This window comes from Magnolia sinica, chromosome 2 (assembly GCF_029962835.1).
Source record: "Magnolia sinica isolate HGM2019 chromosome 2, MsV1, whole genome shotgun sequence".
In the NCBI taxonomy this organism is placed as follows: Eukaryota; Viridiplantae; Streptophyta; class Magnoliopsida; order Magnoliales; family Magnoliaceae; genus Magnolia; species Magnolia sinica.
Window position 1 is genome coordinate 57,635,981 of NC_080574.1, and position 20,088 is coordinate 57,656,068.

Below are 20,088 nucleotides of genomic sequence, written 5' to 3' on the forward strand. Positions count from 1 at the left end.
TCGGTTGGGCACACGACCAATTTTTGATCAGGAGTTTAACACATTAAGTCTAGCTATCTAAATTTAGGTATAAGACTGGTTTAGATAAAAGTCCCTTGTGATGAACCCTACAGCTTGCGATACCACGTACTATCATCCCGACTACACACTCCAGCTTTATCATTTCTTTTGCATTACATATTGCATTGCATTATTTGTATATGACATTTGGTTTACTATATTTCTGTATTATATGGCCTAGATAAGGCTGATAGTATTCGTGGACTTGTTAGGATTTACACATTACATTGCATCCTCAGCATATGATATTTAACATACTATGTCTTGCATCACATAGCCTTGTTATGGTTGATAGTATTCATGAACTTGCTAGTATTTCCACTTACTCAGATATTTGTGTGCTTGACACATGTATTACGCACGACCGTTGCATGCAAGTAACATTAGGTCGTAGCAGCATTGAGGCAGGAGCACGTAGCTGAGATTTTGGAGCCCTTGATATCGATATTGTATTTTCCTTTATGCATTGTACTCAAAGTTTTTGATATAGTGGATATGTAGTGATGTTTGTGGTTTTGTGACTTGGTTATGCTTATGGTTATCCTCCTTTACAAAAAAAATTCACACTAAAAATCCTCCTTGTAGGATCCCAGGATCGGAATCTGGCATATGGGCACTAGAAGCTGAGAATGGGGTACTACGGATGCTGTCTGTGCTGGATTTGGTGATCGGGAATTTTGTGAGCCCGGTTCTCGAGTTTGGGGCGTGACACCTTGAATCAAGCAAGGTAGCCTCCCAATTGCTACAAGTGGACCCTTAGTACCCTAGTTACCACCTTTAAATTTATAAGTTTTAATTACCTTATTCAAAGTCAATCTCCTGACTATTTCAGATTTAGGTTTACATCTTCTTCTAGTTCTGAGTCTAGTTACATTTAGAATACACACGAGATTAGTCCCTGTGGATTTGACCTCGGTCTCAACTAATTATTACTACATCGCGACCCTACACTTTAGGTTGTGAACAAGTTTTTGGCGCCGTTACCGGGGACTAACGATTATGTTTTTTTGAGATTAGCTAGTTTTGGAATTAGTTTAAGATTATGATTTTTCTACTTTCTATTTTTAGGTTAGGGTCTTTTTTGAGTTATTTTAGAAACTAACTTTGCTTTTTATTTTTAGGTTTAGAAACTTTCCCTTTCTATTTTTAAATCTACTTTCTAATTCTAGGATAGAAACTTTCCTAATCCATTTTTAGAAACTAATTTCCTTTCCTTTTTTATGTTTTTAGAAACTTACTTTCTATTTTTAGAAACTTTCCTTTTTCTTTTTTAGAAACTAGGTTGCTTTCTTAGTTCTTTTTTAGAAACTAATTCACTTTCATTTTTTTGGTTTTGTAGGACCTTAATTTAAAAACTTCTAATTTGGTAATCTCTTTCTAATTCTCTCTCTCTCTCTCTCTCTCTCTCTCTCTCTCTCTCTCTCTCTCTCTCGCTAGATTTCTTATTTGTCCTAAGTTTCTTTCTTTTTAGGATTAGGTTAGATTTTTCTTAACTTTAGACTTTTGTTTTTAGGATTTTTCCTTTTTTATTTTTATTTTTTATTTTTAAGGAACTAACATTGTCTTCTATTTTAAAGAATCCTAACATAGATCTTCTCCAATCTGGTAACTTCCTTTTAACTTCTCCTCTACTTACTTTCCATATTGCTGTAGGATTTTTTTTTTATTCTCTTTTAGGATTAGATTCAGAGTTAAGGTTTCACCATGCAAGAGTGGGAATGCCAGTATGTTGAGATAGCTAAGAGATATTGGGAAGGGATGTATGATGATTAGATGTACGATGATTATAATAGGAAACAACCTGTGTCTCAATTATTTTTTGAAAACATCATTGAGAACCGGCCAGAAAATAATGCTCCACCAGTTAAGAAGTCCTTCTATGATTATAGGTGGGAGAATAATTACACTCCACGAATTATGAAAATAGTACGTGATTATTGGGGTCATCGTGATTATTAGAATGAGGATAATTATCAACCATCCAGCACGAAGAGAACTATGCGTGAATGTATTATAGCTGATAATATGTATCAACAACCACCAGACTCTCCCACCTATGACCCGTATGATTATGAACAGTGGAAACAGAGATATGTGGAAGATGAAACAACAACACATCATAGTAACAATTCTCTTGGGTCCTCTACCTTTGAAACCCAACCAAAGATCCAAGAGGAGTCACTTCAGGGTAACGCAAACGATTTTGCTGGAATCAGAAGAACGATAGAAGCGCTTGAATCGCACCTCGATAAGCTAATGGAGGCTAGTTCACCCCAGCCTCAACCCAATCCAATTCTTCATTTCCAACTCCTTACTTATGATCAGTGGAAACATCAAGATTGGGAAGTTAAATTAAAAATGCATCATAGTGACAATTCTCTTGGATTGTATACCTCTAAGATCCAACAAGAAACGATCTAAGAGAATTCACTTCAGAATTCCATACAAACTCTAGAGTTCATCCAGCAAAACACACTCCAAAGATTTCAAGAGCTTATAAAAGATATATAACAGTGGGGTTCAAGTGATGCGATTATGGAGAATACTGAAATTGAGAATGAAGAGTTGTATTGTGTTAATGAGCATATGGTTCAATTTCCCGACGAGTCGTTCTAGATAATGGTCCAAAGGAATGATCAAGAGATGTGGGTGTCTTTTAAATATAATGATACTAACACACTTCACTCACATGACACACTTGGTTTCAATGATGAGGAAGATGTTAGTTAATTCGAACCTCAACCCAATCTAGGAACAAAATGTGAGAAAAGAAATCCCAGTCCATGTGTGTACTTCACTGAATTGGAAGTTGATGAGTATTGGGATGACAATCATGAATGCATAACTCAAATCCCCCTAAATTCAATCCTAAGTTTGGCCCATATCAATGATCAAGAGGTTCAGGAAGTTGTCAACCATAGTGATCTACTCTATCCATCTGACATGATCGATTTAAATGTGGAAGATGATGAAAAGGCCGAGCTAAGAGTCTTGGGGGGGGGGGGGAATAGGACTATGCCAAATTATAATTTAAATGTGGAATTAAGAAAGAAATAGAGAAAGATAATACTTATCAATTCCAAATAGCAGAAATAAATAGCAACTTCAAATGCACAAGTATTGAGAGGTTGATACAGATATTATTCTAAGGACAACCTTACACTAAAAACCAAAGGCTTATGGTAGGATAACCTGGTTCCTGGAATAGTCGGTGTATCAAAGTCCTAAACCAATACAGAGGAATAAAGAATAAAACAGAAATAAATATCTACTGCTATTACAACATTCACCACATGTGTAGAAAATAAATTACAATCATTCACCACAAACACACAATAATAAACATTCACCACAACTTTAGCAATTATAGTGGTTCGCTTGTGTGTACACCAACTGTTAGAAAACAACCACACAACTACTCCACTCCCAATATCCTCACCCACGAGATATTGGTTGTCACTAAGAAATAGGTTTTCCAAGGTTCACCCAAAACCTTTACAATTGTGTTTTCAAAGGGCTACCACAATTAAAAACCCTACTCACTGAGATTTTCTGGCTATCTCAGTCAAAACTAAAAATGAAAGATTTTTTGACAATCTTACAAACCAAATACAGAAAGTTGAAATTAAACTTATCTGAAGAAAGTACTTCGATGTAGCTTGGTAGAACCGCTTCTTTAGAGACGTAGAATGTTCAATGTTCAATCTCTCAAATGATAGGGTTCTAGGTCTAAATGAATTTTAAATTAAATCCAACCTTAGGCTACTTTGGATTCAACTTCTTGGATCTCACAAAGGGTTAAATTCAAAAATCCCCTTTAATATCAAATAGAATGGAATCAAGAGATCAAAGAATTGAATAACTAAAAGCTATTAAAATAATTTATAAATACCTCATAATAGCTTCACAGTAATGGGGACAAAGTTCTCAGAGTTGTGACTTTAATATCTTTTGGAATGAAATGTAAAACGCTAAAAATCGTCCTCAATTTATAGGCAAAAATACTGTTCGCTCGATTGGCCTAGTGGTCGGTTCGACTGGTCGGAAGACCAACAACATTTCAAAATTTCTGGCGTGATAAGATAAGATCGTTACTCGATTGGTTGAGTGGCCTGCTCGACTGGTTGAGCCTTGCACTCGACTGGTCGAGTGAGACTTGAAATGCTTGTTGGACTTTGAGTCAAGCCTGTATGACCGGTCAAGCACTGTTCACTCGATTGGTCGAACAATCTCCAGGACTGGTTGAGGATCTAACAAAAAATTCTAAAAATTCACAACAAATATTGAACTGGTCGAGAAAATTCTTAGACTAGTCGAGCCAGTGTCTAGACTAGTTGAACCATGACTAGGACAAGTCGAAAAATATCCTATAAAATTATCAAATGATCTATGATATAAATGCAAATTGTATGACTTATCCTTAGGTCAATCTAGGGTCAAACAAACCTTATTCGTGAGATTGAATCATCACATATCATTCTCTTAAAGTAGCTGAAGCTTGAAGACTTGATCTAGTTCTTGAACTTCTTGATGTTGTTCTTGAACCTCTTGAACTTGTACTTGAATTTCTTGATGTTGTTCTTGAACTTCTTGATCTTGTACTTGAATGTAGATAAGATTTTTTAGGAAGACATGAAGTTGATTTTACAATAACAACTAAATAAGATACAGATTCCAAGAGGTTTTGACACTACAAAATTTGACAAACCTAGTAGCTAGATAAGATAACATTTACAAATGAACCACTTTCAACTAACCCTTCCAACTTTTGTTAGGTATGTTTAGACCACTCCCTTGAATTGAATGATGATATGATTCAGGAGATAGATGAGTTAGTCGATATGATTCTGAAATTTGAAACCATCCAGTTGAGGCCACCATTTGAGTTGTCAACCCTTGACAATACATTGCCTTTACTGAGTAGTACCGATGAACATAGTTTTCACATCAATTCTTCACCTGTTGATTTTCAATCTACTTATGTAAGGTAAGACAAGATACATTTGGTGACGATTTATTCTCGCCGTGATGAAGAGCAAGAGATCATGCTTCCATCCACTTCTAGAGATGATGAAATCCTTGGAAAGATCATCACAAATTTCAATGTGGAAAATGAGTCACTCTCAACTAAATTTTCCAACTCTTTGGACGATTGCTTGGCACACTTTGCAGATTCAAACGATCCCATGATAAAAGAAATAGTGGATGCCTCACAAGACAATCCTCGGTAGTTGTCGCTGACTGAGAAAACCATTATTCTGAAGCCCCTCCTTCCCTAGATCCTAAATGTTTACCGGTAAAGGAGAAGGACCTAAAAATTGAACTGAAGTCTGAAACTTCGGAATGTGTTGAGACTACAGCATCTGCTAAGAATTTTTCTGAATTTTATCCACTTGTAGTCTCTGATTCACTATGGAGTACCAACATTGAAACTTTTTCTATCACATGTGAATCGTATATATTTTGGACACCTCAGGATATTAAAAAGAAACCTTATGCTGAGGTCCATAAATTTCTCTGAAAATTCATGCTCCAGGGCATCCGAGTCTATTGCAAAAAGGGCTTTTGGATGATCTTGTTGAGAAATCTACTGAGGAATTTATTAAGATACTAGCCGGAGGAAGAACCATGGGGCATGATTAAGTAGTTTTTCCCTGCTTTTCTAGTTAGGATAGTTTGCTTTCCATTGTTTAAGATAGTTTTCTTTCCGCTATTTAGGATAGTTTTCTTTCAATTGTTTAGTTTTGTGTTAACCCATTTTATACTAAGTTCATTGGAAAAGCCACAAAATTCCTTCATCAGGTACTATCTTTCCATCACTTCTCCTTCAATTTCGTTGTCACTTTTGCAAAACATGTTTATTTCTTTTACATTGAGGATAATGTAGATTTTAGGTTGTGGATAGGGGATTAGGTAAACCAATCAGTTGTTTTCTTAGTCCTTGAGCAAAAAAAAAAAAATTACGGAAAAATGTAAAATTTTTAAAAATTAGAATTATAAGATGCTTAATGTTGATGATTTATGTCTCTTAGATTCAGTTACTTAGAGATTTCAAAGTTAAGTTCGAATTATTAATCCATGAGTAGAAGTTTTAAATATTGATCGAGTCATGATTTCACATGTCACATCTAGCTTTCAAATTAAATCTTTAGTCAACAATGAATTGTTAACTTGTGGATTATTTAACGTGAAAGGAACCAACCTGGGGAATTTGTCCATTATGTTAAAAAAAAAACCCAGCTAAAAAAAATAATTGTCTTCGAAAAGGCCACCTATTAAAGATCTTTAAAAAGATTGACATAGCGTGAAAGCCATCAATAGAAAAATCAAAAGCTGGAGGAATAAAAAAAAGGAATTAAAAGATGAACTGTAAAGCAACTTCGTTTTAGGTTTTGGTTGTTTTGAATGCACTTTTGATTATCACTGTTATCATTGTTCTAATTTGTGGATTAATACTTTAAACTTGACTATGAAATTTACCGAGTGCTATAGTTTAAGAGAAAGTAATGCTCAACATTGATGTATTTTAAAATTCTATTCTCTGGATTGTTTTTAAAGCCACTTGAGCTTATAGAAATTGTCCTGTGGTTCTCGAAATATTTTTCGTATACTTTCTTAGGGACTAGCAAAATGCTGGTTAGGGATTGTGTTGAGGGTCAAATATTGCATATTATCCCCCATTTATTACTTGGTTTTATGAACATGATAATACTTAATGTTCTATTTTAATCATGTTTGTGTTACAAGGTGAATTTAAGAGCTTGGATTGAAAAGGATGCTAAAAGTATGGATTTAATGCTCAAGAATCACTAAGCCAAAGATTGGATCTTAGAAGACCAAAAATGAAGAATTCATATGCCAAAGATCTAAGGAAATTAAGTGAAGAATGAAGAGAATCGAAGTTTTGAAGTAAATTTGTGTGATCTTCGACTTGTCAAAGGTCTACTTCAACTCGTATAAGCTCCTGCTCGACTAGTCGAGGAAACTTTGACTCGAACTCTAGCAACATCAGATTCTAAATTCATGTGATCTTCGACCAGTCTAAGGGGGTCCTCAACCAGATGAAGGTAACCCTCGACCAGTCAAAGATGGTCCTCGACTAGTAGAGGGTTACATAGATGTTGCGTGGACTGTGTAAATTTGAGGCGGTTTCTGAATTATTCCAACTCGGTGTGAAAGTTGGAGTTACACAACTATAAATAGGAATCCTTACGATGTTCCTAAGTATCTTCTAGGGTTTAAGGAGTGGAGCCATCGTCTGGGAGTTTTTCTTCTTCTTCCTTAGTTGATATTTTGTTTAAGAGTCTTTAGTTTAATCATGTCTATGGTTGGCTAAACCTCTTAGCTATAACTAAGAGGTGAAGCTTGTAGCGTGATTGGGATGTTTGTTTTGTTTTGATTTATGTTTTGTTAAACTCTCTTGAATTCTAATTTGATTATTAAGGAATATTTTTAGTTTTTAATGGTTTGTTGTGACAATTTACAATAGAACTGCGATAGCTTGAAATATCTCCTTTTCCTAAATTGAGATTGTAAAATTAGGAAATCCTGTTGTTCACCATCATCCTTTGGGCTGGTAGGATGATGGAATCCTTCCAAACCTTCACAATTCTCTTATGATTGGTTGTGGGATTGGTAAATCCTGTTGTTTGCCTTATCTCCTGGGCATGAATAGGTGATGAAATCACTTCCAAATCCTCACAACTCTCATCCATTGATGATTAGATCCATGAGAAGTTTAGAGATCTGACAAATATTTTTTTACCAATTGGATAGGATATGACTTTGATTCCAATTGTGTCCTTGAATCAAGCAAGGTAGCCTCCCAATTGCTACAAGTGGACCCTTGGTACCCTAGTTACCACATTTAAATTTATAAGTTTCAATTACCTTATTTAGAATCAATCTCTCAACTATTTCAGATTTAGGTTTACATCTTCTTCTAGTTCTGAGTCTAGTTACTTTGATAATATACACGGGATTAGTCCCTATGGATTTGACCTCGGTCTCACCCAGTTATTACTACATTGCGACCCTACACTTAGGGTTGTGAACAACTTCCTGATAGTTTTAATTTAAAAGTTACTAGTATACATGAATTGAGGGTTATAGATACCATGAAGGTTGAGGAGTTAGTCAGTTCACTTCAAACTCATGAGCTGAATTTCAAATCTCCTAAAATCAAGTCCATTGTTCTTAAATCTTCTAAATCTAATTCAAAAGATTCTAATGTAAATTCTAATATTAATGAAATTGAATATGATATGGCTATGTTGGCAAAGAAATTTTATAGAATGTTTAAAAATAAGAAAAGAACAGATTTTAAAAAACTATTTAATAAAAGAAAAGGAAATTCAAAATTTTAGAAATCTAAAACAAAATACACCCAATGTTTCAACTGTTATGAATATCAGCATTTAGCCTCTAAATGTCCTAAAAAGGATAAATCTAGAAGAAAAAGACATGATAGCTATTTGGGATGAATCATCAGAGTCTGAAACAAATTCTGAAACTCATGAAACAAACCAGGAAAATGCAAATGAATTGAAAACCTTTATTACTATAGCTAGAATCACTTCTTCAAATGATTGTGATATGTCTGATTATGGAACTCCAAGAAGTGACCCTGAAAATGAAGTTGATCTTCAAGATGCATATGGACTCCTCTCGAACTAGCCCATCTTGTGGACGGATCGGATCGTCTGAATGTGGGCCATCTCGATGGTGGAATTCAAAAATATTATATATATATATATATATATATATATCTATATCTATATCTACAATTAAAACCCAAGCTCTGGCATTGTTGCAGTGTCCAAAGAGTGGGCGGACGCCCACCAGGGCATGGAGTGGGGCCCACTCATGGGACCCATCATAGTGCATGTATTTCATCCATGCCTCCCATCTATTTTGCCAAATCATTTTAGGCTAGGAGCCCCAAAACTGGCCAATCCAGATCTCAGGTGGGTCGTGCCATAGGAAACAATGAGGGTAATGATGTCTATTGTTAAAAGTTTCCTTCGGCCTCTCTGATGTTTATTTTCCAGCTAACTAGGGGTTGTGGAGCCCATTTTAGGGTCCCACCGGGGAGGGGGGGGAGAGATGTGTTGTCTACCCTACCTTCCATCTTGGTAGTGGTGCAAGGCTTGGATTTAAGTGGGCCACATTATGAAAATAGAGTAGTTGAGTGTCTGCCATTGGAAATCTTCATAGGGTCACTGTAATATTTAATTGTTATCTAACCTTAATAAGGGGCCTGCCATGGTTCCACCTTGATATATATATATATATATATATATATATTCTATCCAAATCGTACATCTGTTTTGTTATGTCCTTTATGTGTGCAGGCTTAAGTATGGGGCTGATTCTAGTCTCAAGTGGGCCATGCCACATTAACCTTTATATTTCTATTGGGGCATGTTGTTTGGGTCCCATTCTCTGTATATGATGTGCCAATTAAGTCCGATTATCACCTGATATGTCAGATAACATGCTAGTGACTTGGCCTGATAGGACACACTAATAACATGCTTAGTGTAATGATATCATGCCCACTTATATGCCCATACGCATCATTTGTATGTATGTTGTGAATGACAATTGATCATAGCATACGCCTTTCGGTTTGAGATACTTAGAGGACTCCATATGAGATAAAGTTGCCCCACATGATCATACGATATGCGCAGGTTTGGTGCATGAATTGAATGGTATGACTCATATATGCATTTTACATCTTGTATGTTACGATGACATTATACCCTAATGACATCAAGGTTGTAGCCTCCATACGAATATCGTAGATGACCGGATTGGATACTGAAAATATATGTTCTAACATTAGGGCACTATGGATGTCCTTGAGTGAAAGCCCCTAAACCCTTGTGGAATCAGTAGGATACTTCAACGTCGAGACCGAGTGAATAACATGAGCACCCGAGTGCCAAATACCACTAGGCTGTGTCTTTGATTTAGGAAAGGGACGGTCTGAAAGGCCACTTTTCTTTAATCAAATAAAAAAAAAGTGGGTGTAACCTTATCCACCTAATGGTAGGGGGCTGTAAGTTAGGTTGAGTTTGACCTACTCGTAAATGGTTCACTATCGACGAGCGAGGTGAGCATTGGCATACCACTAACAAGGTGGATAGTAAGGTCTCTTCCACTCACTTGGTCATGCATGCGATGGGGTGACAACTATTATTGGAGTGTACTAGACCCCGGTGATGTTTCCAGATATGAACTGTAATTATATGTAGACTAGTTGAGGATTGACATGTTTTACTTTGCATCCTTAGTATATGACACTCGGTCATATAGGCTTTGCATTGCATAGCCTTTGCATGGCTAACAACATTCATGGACTTGGCAATTTAGCCCTTCATCATCTTCCGTATACTTTGATATATGTATTATTGTTATATAAATTGTGCATGCAAATACGCACTCTACTGAGCTTCCTGGGAAACTTATGCGCGTTTGTTTACACTACAGGTGATGTCAGGGCGTATCAACATCATTGAGCCCAGAGCATGAGCTTGTTCTTTTGAGTTTTGATTACATCTTCTATTTCCCCTTTCGGCATTGTACTCAAAAATTATATTAGTGGATATGTGGTGATAATGTTTTGTGTGTTGGGTACACTTGTGGTTATACTCATTTAAAAAAAATAATTCACTCTGAAAATCCTCCTCGTAGGATCCCAAGGTCGGAACATAGTGCATGGGAGTTGGGAGCTGAGAATGGGGGTACAATGGAGGCTGTCGACACTGGATTCAGCGGTTGAGAATTTTGTGAGCGCGGTCCCCAAGTTTGGAGCGTGATACACTATACATCGTTGTGTTTGTGCTTGTTTATGTGGATGCGTTTCTATTCTTGGTTATGATTGAATCTGTTTAATTCATATGGATTAGAATGTATGCTAGATACTTAAATTATAACACACATAATGTGTATTTCACATCTCTTATCATAGACCACTAGCTCAATTAGTTGAATCATTTATAGTCTATATCCTTAAAACCACTTGGCTTGGATGCCTAATTATTAATTGTTCTTTTTTTTAAAATTTTTTTTTTTTTAAGTGATCCTATTAACTCCCCTTTAGGACTTAACCATAATTCTAAGCTCTGCTAAGTTTTTGCATGCCATGATAGATAATCCATGCAATTTTATTTTTCTCTCTGTTCTTTTCCCATACTGGGATTTTCTTTTTGTATGTTCTCTAGCTTAGGCTGTGGGCTTTCCTTGTTTTTCTCTTTACTTTCTTTAGTTTCAAGGCCTTTATCCCCTGGTTTGTAATAAAAAAATTTCTTAGCGTAAAAATAAAATAAAATGTTAAAAGGTTGTCGAGTTTGCAAAAGAAGTTCTAGTACGAAAAGCATTAGCTAGGTTCAAATCCAAAAGAGAAAATCAAAGCAACATTGTGTTACACTCACCATATTGATCTGGGCTGTCTAAAGCGGGCCCATTGTGTGGAGCATACACAAAATACACTAGTTGAACGATCCTAACCATCCAATTGATGACTATCAGTTGGAAATTGAATGGCCAAACTCAGATAGTTAAGATTGTTTCATCAGTATGATCTATGTATAATGGGCAAGTCACTTAGGGGTTCAAATTGCTGTACATTTCAAGACGAGTATGGCAGATGAGTTGCCACAAAAGAACGCATCTGCCCAAAATGTTTTAACGCAACATGCTAATGAAGATGGATAGCGGAAATGCTTGAAAGATCTTAAATTTTGATACGAGAAGCTGGTCAATACGTAATAAGAGATACAAATACAGTCTTAGCAACTCTTCTTCCAGGAAAACAAAAGCCCATTAAAGCCCATTCCACCTTCACTGTACATAATTCTATATTTAAACGATGCATATATTCGATTTCCCACTTAAAGCTTCGAAGTGGTTAGGCCTACATTAAGATGCAAAAGAAATTTCAGATCATTGAAAAAAAAAAAAAAAAAAAGAAAAAAAAAAGAAGAAAAGAGAGAGAGAGAGAGAGAGAGAGAGAGAGAGAGAGAGAGAGAGAGAGAGAGAGAGAGAGAGAGAGAGAGAACAAAGACAAACAAGATTGTTAAGTCTAGAAGACGAAACATATACCGAGTTGTTTTGCATTGACGATGCTGGGGCATGCAGCTGGAGCTGGAGACTTCTCATCCATGAACGGTTCTACACGATTTGGATCAGACCAAATTGGGTACCCTTTGATTTTTCCCTATTAGTAAATCAACAAGGAAATGGTGTTTAAATTGCTGGAATCAGATTAGTTTTCATAAATCAAACTCGATTAGGCCATATGTTTTCAACATACCAATACATTTAGAGCTGCAAGAGTGGCCATTCCTTCGCGAGTCCACTAATGGAAGAAGAAAAGAAAATAATTATGCATAGAATTGAGAAGCATAGCTATATCTGACAATATGGCTGGTTGGACTGAGGATTGTCCAAGCCCAGCCAATGTGCCATCTAACCCAGCCTAGGCTCAAACCACTTCCCTAACCAAATACCCAGCGAAACAGCATTAAACAAAAAAGATTGGACTAGGGAGTCTACTGGACCTTTATGTAGCAAAAGAATAAAAGTTAAAGGGAAAGAGATGTATTCTAAATTAACTTTTTCCTAAGATTCCTGTTCGATTCCATTTATTAATTCCTACCTTTCCAATTGATATTCAATTTATATTTATTCAATCACTATAGCAACCCCCACTCAATTCCTCAAAAGGGGAATTTTGGGTTTCTCCAACAATAACCAATTAGTTATTGAGCCTCAAAACTCATGCACGAGCCCCAACCCACAGGGCTTTAGCTTCAGTGCGATTGAGCCAAAGCAATCCGGCTCGGGGCTGGTGCCTGGAAACTTTCTTCCTATATCAATTACACATCATCTACACTAGTTTCTTCTACATGTATATGGAAGTTTTTGTCTTCTTCTAGTTCTTATCCTAACGCAATGATCCACCAATTTATTTTATGTTGTTCTTTTTTCACCTTGGAAGCAGAAGCAATGTGGGGTACGATGACGGCATTTTTCTGGTCGGCTAGTCCGGGCTTCATGAAAGGTTCATCCTGTTGAAAACCCATGAATGGATAAGTAAATTTGTAACTCTACTGCCTGGAATTCAAATTGGCAGATTGGAAGGTATATGATTACCTCGAACACATCAAGACCAACTCGAAACATGGGATTCACTTTCAGATGCTCCACTAGGGCTGCTTCATCGATCACAGGGCCCCTACTTGCATTCACAAGGATAGCTTCCTGTAATTGAGGATTGCTTTTATCTTAATCCATCATATGTATTTTCTTGCAAAAATCATGCATAAAAACATCTCATACAAAAATAGTAAAAAGAGTAGGCTGGTAGAACCAAGTTCCGACCTTCTTCATGATCGCAAGGCGTTCTTTGTTAATCAGATGATACGTAGTTTTATCCAAAACTGGATGAAGGCTAATCTGCAAAAGAAAATTCACCAATAGTTGTTTTTATCTGAAAGACACAATATACTCCCTCAAGTATAAGGATAAACATTTGGATATGCAATGAAGCTTGGTGAATTTTTCTTTTTACCAGATGCATCACAAACAAAATATATGTAGATACAATAACTATTTTTGTGTTTTATCAAACAATCCCTAAATGCAAACTTAAAATTTTATCTGATTGAGAAGTTCCACTACAAGGGCTATTAAAATCATGATCAAGATGATAAAAACATAACAATTCAAACCATAAGGACTAACCACATCAGCCTCTCTGAGGACATCTTCCATGGTAGCAGCTCTTTTCCACATCACAGGTTGCTCACCATTGGATTTCAAGAACTGCCCATAAGCTGCAGAGGAATTACAGGCAGGGACAAATAAAGAAATTCAATTTTCAGTTTGACCGTAACAAGAAATGGCAGGCAGCAGTAAGATGGTAGGGGGAAAAAAAGAAAAGAAAAAGGAAGACATGCCTGTTACAAACTTCTCAAGTCGAGTAGCCTGATACAGATCATAGTATATGAGGTTCATTTTGAAACCCTCAATCTGTTAAAGAAGAACAAATCATAGTCAAAGACTGTCTATAATGACCTGAACAGATTCATGCATTTCCTAATCGAAATGGGTTAATCTATTTCTCTTTTATTTTGTAACTGCCCCTTCTTCTCATGGTGTTGTTTGTATCTCTGGTTCTGGACTACCAATCATGCCTACACATCTTGTTACGACATGTGAAATCTTATTTAGGAAGGTGGGGTTTGACCTTTACATGTTCCCATGTAGAAATGTGGCCACGGCAGGTTTGTGACTGGAAGATTCAAACTGTCGGTCTAATGTAACACTAAAGTTTGCTTGAATGCAAATAAATCTGTATTAATGAATGCAGCTAATCTTGAATGCAAAACAGAAACTGTCTTACATAGAGTAGAAGGCCAAATGCCAAGCATTTTCCACCATTTATGCTTATGTTAATCTTTTTTAACTCTCAGCTCCAGTGTGGTTTTACATAAACCTTAATGCTTACTTTAGAACAGTGCTAATGGCTACTGGATAGAGTAGCTATCCAAATCTACTCTTCCCAGTGATCAGGGCCATTCATAAGGTTGGCCTCACTTGGCACATGAGGCCGGTCAGGTCATCAGGTGGGCAACACATTTATCATGAATGTCTATCATTGCCTTGGTTAAAAATTTAAAAAAAAGAAGTCAAACTGTCCATTTTCTTTTTTTTCCTAGATATGTTTCCCACTGATGTCCAAACCAACCAGATTTTTGGGCAATGGCCCATCAGACGTAAGACCCTGATCTCGCATAAGCACTGTGCATTGACAAGTATGGGGAGACTAGACTTGGACAAGTACTCGTTGTATTTCTCCACTTGAAACTAGCCATTTTATTGTTCTTTTTTTTTTTTTTTTGTTTTTCTTTGGGAAATACCAGTTGTAGTTGAAGCCGAACAAATTACCATCATTCTAGCATATGCCGATCCAATACGACCTGCTCCAATCACTCCGACCGTCTGCCCCTTCAGTAAATTACCAACATACCTATTGAAAACAAGAACCCAATTCATGAATTTATGTTGGCTACGTTTGGGCTGCATTTGGATGCAATACTTAGTTGAAATGTCAAAATCCATTAGACAGAGTGGAAATAACAAAATTGGAATTAACTCCTTACTACTACAATGAAGGCAGAACCAAAATTCAATTATGTTATTTTCCAAGTTGAACTTGGAGGTGTTGGAGATGAGGTGAGTGATTGGAATGTTGTGATCGACCACATTCCTACCGGAAAATGTTGGCCAATGATGAAATGATTGCTAGAGGAGAGCTTAACGTGTTTCCTGAGAGTGGGTGGGAGTATGGCGACTTAGTCTAGGGCTTTCAGATAAATTTCCACTGGTTATGATGGCAGAGATCCATAGTGAAGTATCTGAGACTAGTATATGTGAAATGAGATAAGAGTCCATGCATCATGAATAATATATACTAAAGATGGCATCTACTCAGTTCTTTCTCTATCAAAATAATTATCACAATCAACTTATTAATAGTGCATCCAAACATGGCCTTAGTTATTTGTCAACCATCAAGAGGTAAGAATGGTAATCATACAAGTGAGGAAGCCATCCATCGTATAAACCTGCCCTCATGAACTGATCTGCTTCAACTATTCTCCTGGCAGCTGCCAGTGATAGCGAAGCCGCTAACTCAGCTGTTGTCTCTGTAAGAACACCCTGCAAATACAATTCATATAAGAATTCAATCAATTTCTATCTCAAGAAAACCCAAAAAGATGGGATGTTTGAAACAAGATCAAATGGGCTGTTTGGGACACAGAAATCAACTGGTGTTGGATGAGATTCTCATTTCCCTTTCATGTGCTATTAACAAATGATAATTGTTGCATGGACTTCACAAGGGTGTTTTTTTTTTTTTTTTGCACGATGAGCACGGTTCACATTTACAGCTTCATGTGCTGGCCCAGAGGTGTGTAGCGATGATCCATGCCATTTGAAATGTGGTCAGTAGTGGGCATAACCCACAAGCATGACAATCGGTTTATCCTAACTGTTGTAATGAACAAATGATGGCTCATTTCCATTCCAACTGGCGAAAGTCAACTGATCAAATGGTCAGGATCATTTATTCACTATTGTTTTGGACTAAGGGCCCACATTTTGTACGGTCCAGATTGTATGGCTGAATGTTACCCCTTCACCACACAAATTATCCTCTAATTATTACTCCTCATGAATGACCAAAGTGCCCTTCACACCTCCATTGGGACCAAAACACATTTTACCGTTTGAGCTGGATGGAAGGCCCATTGATCATGGCAGTATAGGGTCTGGACTTGGGCTGAAAGATCAGGGCCATTAGACCACTGGGGCTCAATTTCAAAGCCGGTCCCAGTGGACCCATCCCAGTTCAACCAGCCTGAAGCCGGGCACAGTTGCAACATTATCCATGTTCTCACACCCGTCCACACGTGCACAAACGTGCCAACACCACTATACTATAAAAAATAAAAAATAATAATAAAAAAAACAACTAACTAACTAACTAACTAACTAGATACAAATGAGGAAAAAGAAAAAAAAAATGGGTATGCTTATGAGGAAATTACAGGAGTATTGCCAACAGCAATCCCATACTTAGAAGCAGCATTCACATCCACATTGTTGTATCCGACGGCCATATTACTGAAAGCCTTCCCTCCTGCCCTGCTCAGTGCTGAGAATAGTACCTCTCCCCAGTCTTCTGTCAACTGTAAAAACCACACACAACCAACTTAACTAACATTACCCACCCAGGTGTGCCACCCTACAAAAATCACATCAATCCCATCATCCCATCCATCTGAATGTTCAACAACTCATGGATGGGATCGCTAGAATTCTTTGATAAACATCCGTGGACCCCACGAATTCAAAGGTCCAAATTTCTGATTGGACTAGTTTCAACAGACAATCCCGGCTGTCAATTTTGTAGATTATAGATCAGACGGATAGGATAGTCTAATTGTCATGGCTTTTGCATGGCGACCCATGCCATTGGGTTGGATCAAATGTAGTGTCCAGATGGATCGACTGGGCTGCCTACGCATCCCTATGCAACTAATTGCAGTATAACTTATAGAGAGCTACATGAGCATTGAACTCTTTCTTATTCAAATGAAAAAATCAAATGGAAATGGACCAATGGGCTCGCCTGTCCAATCACTCCGTCGCACTTATTGCCAATCAGAGCGAGAATATCTTCGACGGACAAGATGGTTTTCTTCTCAGTGCAAATCTGGATTGAAAAAGAAGAAAGATAGGTATGTTTCATGTCGAAAATTTCAAGGAATATATAGTACGAGAATTGGAGTGAAAGAAGAAGAGATTACTTCGACGCGGCAATCTTGGTCGGTTAAGAGTCGGATCCATCTCGTTCCAGGCATTGATTTGGTACTAATAACTCTATATTTGCCGCTTGGATTCCATACTTCAATCGATACCGGCTTTGCCATTTATGGCTCTACCTGATTTCTGTATAACAGAAGCGGTAGAAGATGTGTAAATAAAGCTCTTTCTTTTTCATTCTTTTATACGTGTGTATGGGAGCTTGTATATTGCTAGTCCTGTGGACCACCTCAAATTTCAGTCCTTGGGATGTCCACTGTATGTGGGGGATCCATCCTCTGAGATTTGGTCGGAGCAGTTCAACTTGTGGGCCATATCATGGAGGCTGAATTATGAAAGAATTAGTCTCTTGGATGATCCAACGGGTCCCAACATGGCCTACAAACGGATGATTAAAACTGTAAGGTCAAGGGTCCACGTTCTGTAAGCAAACGTCCTCTAACTGGATGTAATCATCGGCCATCCTTGATGTGGCCTACCAGATGAATGGCTCCGATCATCATGGTAGAGCTCCGTATATAGTGGATGGTCGGAGGAGGAGCATTTATGGTGGTAAGGAGGTCTTCTATGCGGGTCTTGGCTTTGCATATCTTCTTGAATTTCTTCATTGACGAGGGCAATGCCATTTGGGCCTTTCGTTCTAAAAGATAACGAAGATAAGGGGAATTCATGCCATGAATTTTTCTATCAAATTACAGAAATGACACTACAGCTTTGGCTGATCCATGAAGGTCTGAATCTTATCATGAGAAGTGTGGCCCCAGTTGCTTTCCCTTTTATGCGGGTGTCGGGTTATGTGTGGCCCAGATCCTAACAATATCCAGTAGTCCTGAGGCGCTTATAAGGTCCATCCATTTTGCAGTTTTAATGTGGGATTCCGTGCGGTGGATTACGTCCTGCCCGCCTCGGAGATAATCCGTACAAGTGGGGGCTCCGTAGGGCCGTGGACGTCTCTCCCAATTGCTTCCATTTGTATGGCCCACTGCCCACTCGAGTCACGTATCATCGTGATATATATATATAGGGAAACGCTCACCTGCGAACCAGTTCGTACGTACTACGTACGAACTTTTTTGAGAACCCATCATACGTGATGTGGATCCGAAATCTGAACCGTTCATGTGAAGCAGCACCTCCTGAAACCCCCAGGGCCCAAGTTTTACTTTGATCTAATACTTTGATGGGCCATGAAAAATGAAAACAGTTTCCTCCCTTGATTTGCATTTATCTTTGTTATAGCCCACCAGAATATTAGATCGGGGTGAAAATTTGTCTCATGGAGCTTTATGGGATTCCGCATCACATGGACCGTTCAGATTAGACACCCATGGCACGTGTGCAAAGGTGCGCACGTGCGTAGGTGCGCAGGGGAGCATGACTCTCTCTCTCTCTCTCTCTCTCTCTCTCTCTCTCTCTCTCTCTCTCTCTCTATATATATATATATATATATATATATATATATATGTGGCTCTTAGCCCAACATGAGATTACACATCTAATGGCTAGAGTGAACTCATATAGACATCGTGGGCCTCTTAAAAAAATGAAGGGCGGGAGTAGACACGGCAGATGTTAATTTTAAATTTTATATATTTTATCCACTTATACCATCCATTGTACCGTATAACTTTAGGACTTAAGCCCAAAAATGAAGCATATCCAAAGCTCAAAAGAACCACACCATGGGAAACAGTGTGAATTGAACATTCACCGTTGAAATTTTTTTGAGGGCCACAAAAGTTTTGGATCAAGCTTGTACTTGTGTTTTCCCTTCATCCATGTTTTTGTGATCTTGTGAACAGGTTGGATGACCAACGGTGGGACTAGCAAAGTTTCAACGGTGGAAATCATTACTCCCACTGTTTCCTGTGGTATGGTCCACCTGAGATTTGGATATGCTTTAATTTTGGTATCAAGCTATTAAATGAGTTGGAAACACGGATGGACGGTGTGGATATATCACAGACATTCACGATGGACCCAGCAGAGTTTACTTAGTATGATGAGAGCGTATGGAGTTACTCAGTACGCAATCCGATTCCAGTAAAACAGTAACGGGTGGGTGTTTTCCTAACGTGAGGCCCATCTTGATGTATGTTTTGTATATCCATAGATGCCAGGAAGTTTTTACTGTTTCTTGTGGTGTGTTCCACATAGGATTTGGATCTTTGTCCTCTATGTTACCATACCCTAAATTGAGTCGGAGAAACTGACGGACGATATAGATATAAAACAAAATGCATCAAAGTGGACCCATGATCAGGGAAAGACCTACTATGGTTTTACCCTGGTTACACGTAATCTGCCTGGAATCAGAATGCGTGGATTGTGTGGCGTAGAATCTGGTCGAATTGTGTTGACGTTGCAAAGTTTTATAAGTTCCACCCTGATATATGCATTATATCCACGCTGTCGTATCTGTGTTTAGGGCATGATTTAAGAAAAAAAGGGAAATTGACCATACTAGCCTCGAAGTTTGAGCAAATTACGTAGAACGCTATGACACTCCATATATTCCTAGATGGGCCTTCTGACAGCTTTTGGAGATTATTTTGGACGAAAATGCCCCTGACCTTGGTTCAGGACTTGTACGGTCCTAGAGTGAAGTGGAAGTCACCTGTT

General features: G+C 37.8%; 1 protein-coding gene across 1 annotated transcript; it reads right to left on the reverse strand.

Annotated features, from left to right (window-relative positions):
• Window positions 1-11,790: 11,790 nt before the first annotated feature.
• On the reverse strand, window positions 11,791-17,638 carry LOC131237137 (glycerate dehydrogenase). Its single transcript, XM_058234801.1, has 13 exons — window positions 17,451-17,638; window positions 17,273-17,356; window positions 16,689-16,829; window positions 15,674-15,795; window positions 15,022-15,103; window positions 14,031-14,103; window positions 13,816-13,907; window positions 13,453-13,527; window positions 13,225-13,332; window positions 13,062-13,139; window positions 12,383-12,427; window positions 12,172-12,286; window positions 11,791-11,983 (listed from the first exon to the last, which is right to left on the reverse strand). The coding sequence occupies exons 1-13, from the start codon at window positions 17,571-17,573 to the stop codon at window positions 11,961-11,963; spliced, it is 1,161 nt and encodes a 386-aa protein (XP_058090784.1). The 5' UTR covers window positions 17,574-17,638; the 3' UTR covers window positions 11,791-11,960.
• Window positions 17,639-20,088: the final 2,450 nt, after the last annotated feature.

What these genes read in the sequence shown, in the direction of transcription:
- LOC131237137 (XM_058234801.1), bottom strand. Translation starts at nt 17,573, where the DNA reads ATGGCAAAGCCGGTATCGATTGAAGTATGGAATCCAAGCGGCAAATAT. An exon ending in ACTTGAGAAGTTTGTAACAG is followed by an intron (nt 13,908 to 14,030) that starts GCATGTCTTCCT and finishes ATTCCTCTGCAG; the next exon opens with CTTATGGGCAGTTCTTGAAA. An exon ending in TTGGTCTTGATGTGTTCGAG is followed by an intron (nt 13,140 to 13,224) that starts GTAATCATATAC and finishes GGTTTTCAACAG; the next exon opens with GATGAACCTTTCATGAAGCC.